We start from the raw sequence: 2,500 nt of genomic DNA, 5'->3' as shown, positions 1-2,500 counted from the left end.
GTGCCCTTGATTAACCTTGGAGCAAACAGGCGCATACCCTAACCTACCTGAGCACACCTGTTGGAGTGGACACACCTGTAGGGTGACAGGTGAGATGTGAGTTGGTGAGTTGTGTGTTCTAAATTGAGTAAGTGCCAGTTATTGGGCTGTAAAACACTAGTTTTTCTAGTCATGTATTTTTTATTGTGTACTTCAAGTAATATTAATACAATTGCAGTTGTGTTGTTTTGATTAAGTAAAGGTGTATTAAATAAAAACAACCGAACTGCAGTTCCACTAATATTGAGTGTATTGTGTATTGGAACCAAACTCTTGAAATTGATAGAATATTAATTTGTTTCTCAGCAAAAATAGCACTTGGCCTCAAATGCAACTTTCAGGAAACCATGAATCCCCTCCAGAGTAACTGTACCGTGTACAGTGATAAAGACTACATCTGTCCTATCTCTCCTCTAGCTCTCCTTTTCTCTAACGCCCTAATCTATCGCTTCTCTCTCTGTCTCTTGCTTTCGCTCTCACCTGTCTCTCTCTTTCTCTCCCTCATCTCTCTCTCTCCATCTCTCTCTCTCTCATACCTTTCTCTTACCTCTCTCTGTCATAAACACCTCCCTCTCTCTCTCTCTCTGTTTCACCTCTCTCTCTCACCTCTGTCTGTCTCACTTGCTCTTTTACCACTCACCTCTCTCTTCTCTCTCTTCTCTCTCTCTCTCTCTCTCTCTCTCTCTCTCTCTCTCTCTCTCGCTGCAGAGGATCACTGCCCCTCTACTGACCTCTGTGCGGGGGTCGCTTTATGAAACGGGGTCGCCCTCCTCGGCCCATTAGTGTCGGCGAAGCCTCTCTCGTACACGCTCAAAATGAAGAGTAACATCTCGAGAGCGCTCGCATTCCTCGGCCGTTTCCGCCCCGCATATCCGTGGTGCTTTTTAAATAAACGCTCCGGCGCGTTTGAGTTGGCTGGCGGCAGGGCAAGAGCTTGACGGATGGCCCTTAAACGAGAAGTGAAATATTTGCTTTTATATCCCCCCCCCCACCCCTTTTTTTTTTTTGCGGAGCGAGAGAGAAGGGAGAGGAAGAAAAAAGGGAAAAAAAATGAAGAGAGATTGAGAGCCGTCGCGAGTCCAACAGCCGTCTCATTTAATCATCTTGCGTTTTATGAACTTGGTGTTCCTCATCTTTCTTCATTCCTCCACTGTGTCTATGTGTGTGTGTGTGTGTGTGTGTGTGTGTGTGTGTGTGTGTGTGTGTGTGTGTGTGTGTGTGTGTGTGTGTGTGTGCGCGCACGCGCATTTGTGTGTGTGTGAGTTTGTGTGTGTGCGTGCATGTATGTGTGTGTGTGTGTGTGTGCATGTATGTGCACGCGTGTGTGTGTGTGTGAAAAAGAAAGACAAAGATGTAAATTGCTGTGGTTATGTAAATAGTTCAACTTGTTGCATTTGTTGAATGGTGACTGGTGGTATTTGGATACCAATATATGTGTCCAACCATAAGGCGCTGATGTTCGTGTCTGGATGAGTGTTCTTGATATCGTGTGGTGTGTGTGTGTGTGTGCGTGTGCGCAATTGTGTGTGTACATTTGGGTCTCACTGGGTTCATTTGTTGAATAGTTAAGTCATATAAAACCACTTTTAATCCCACAATCCCCTGCAGTCTACTGCCGCAAGCCAACAGAAATAGTCAGCTTGCCATTGGACGATTTGTAGCGGGTAAGCCTGGTCCAATGGCTCTCCAGGCAGCTGAACAGTGTTCTGTCATTTTGACAGAAACACCAACACACCTTCACACACACATTCACACACACACACACACACACACACACGCACACACGCACACACACACACACACACACACATGCTCACACACACACACACGCACATAGACACACACACACACACACACACACACACACACACCACAGATGTGCACACACACACACATACACACTCATGCACTCAAAAACAGCCATATTAAACGCTAAGCAAACACATTGCCCCTTTACAGGTAAAATGAGCCTGTGATATCTGTCAGTTCTTTTGGAGGAGTTTGTTAATGTGGTGTCAGCTGGTACTGCTACGCAATGGCTCTAACTAGTGTGTGTGTGTGTGTGTGTGTGTGTGTGTGTGTGTGTGTGTGTGTGTGTGTGTGTGTGTGTGTGTGTGTGTGTGTGTGTGTGTGTGTGTGTGTGTGTGTGTGTGTGTGTGTGTGTGTGTGTGTGTGTGTGTGTGTGTGTGTGTGTTGTACAGACTCTGAGAACAGCTACACTCTGAGCTGTGGGGTACCTGTTCAGCCAGGGAAGGCACCGCAGAAGAGGAACGCCACTACCTCACTGCAGACCTGCACAGGTACTCTCTCTCTCTCACACACACACACACACACACCCACACACAAACAAACACACTCACACACACACACACACGCTCACACACACACATTCTCTCTCTCTCTTTCTTTCTCTTTCTCTCACACAAACACACACACATGCACGCACACACACACACATTCT

At 46.5% G+C, this 2,500-nt stretch overlaps 1 protein-coding gene across 1 annotated transcript in view; it reads left to right on the top strand.

Annotated features, from left to right (window-relative positions):
* The window catches only part of scube1 (signal peptide, CUB domain, EGF-like 1), a 106,872-nt gene that overhangs the window by 92,990 nt on the left and 11,382 nt on the right, over positions 1-2,500 (top strand). Inside the window, exon 12 of the mRNA XM_062518519.1 lies at positions 2,241-2,339. Coding sequence (XP_062374503.1) covers positions 2,241-2,339 — 99 coding nt within the window. The remainder of the gene's footprint in view (positions 1-2,240; positions 2,340-2,500) is intronic.

Source organism: Sardina pilchardus, chromosome 17 (genome assembly GCF_963854185.1).
Source record: "Sardina pilchardus chromosome 17, fSarPil1.1, whole genome shotgun sequence".
Lineage (NCBI taxonomy): Eukaryota > Metazoa > Chordata > Actinopteri > Clupeiformes > Clupeidae > Sardina > Sardina pilchardus.
Note: the sequence above shows the minus strand (reverse complement) of the source record. Positions and strands in the feature narration are given on the sequence as shown.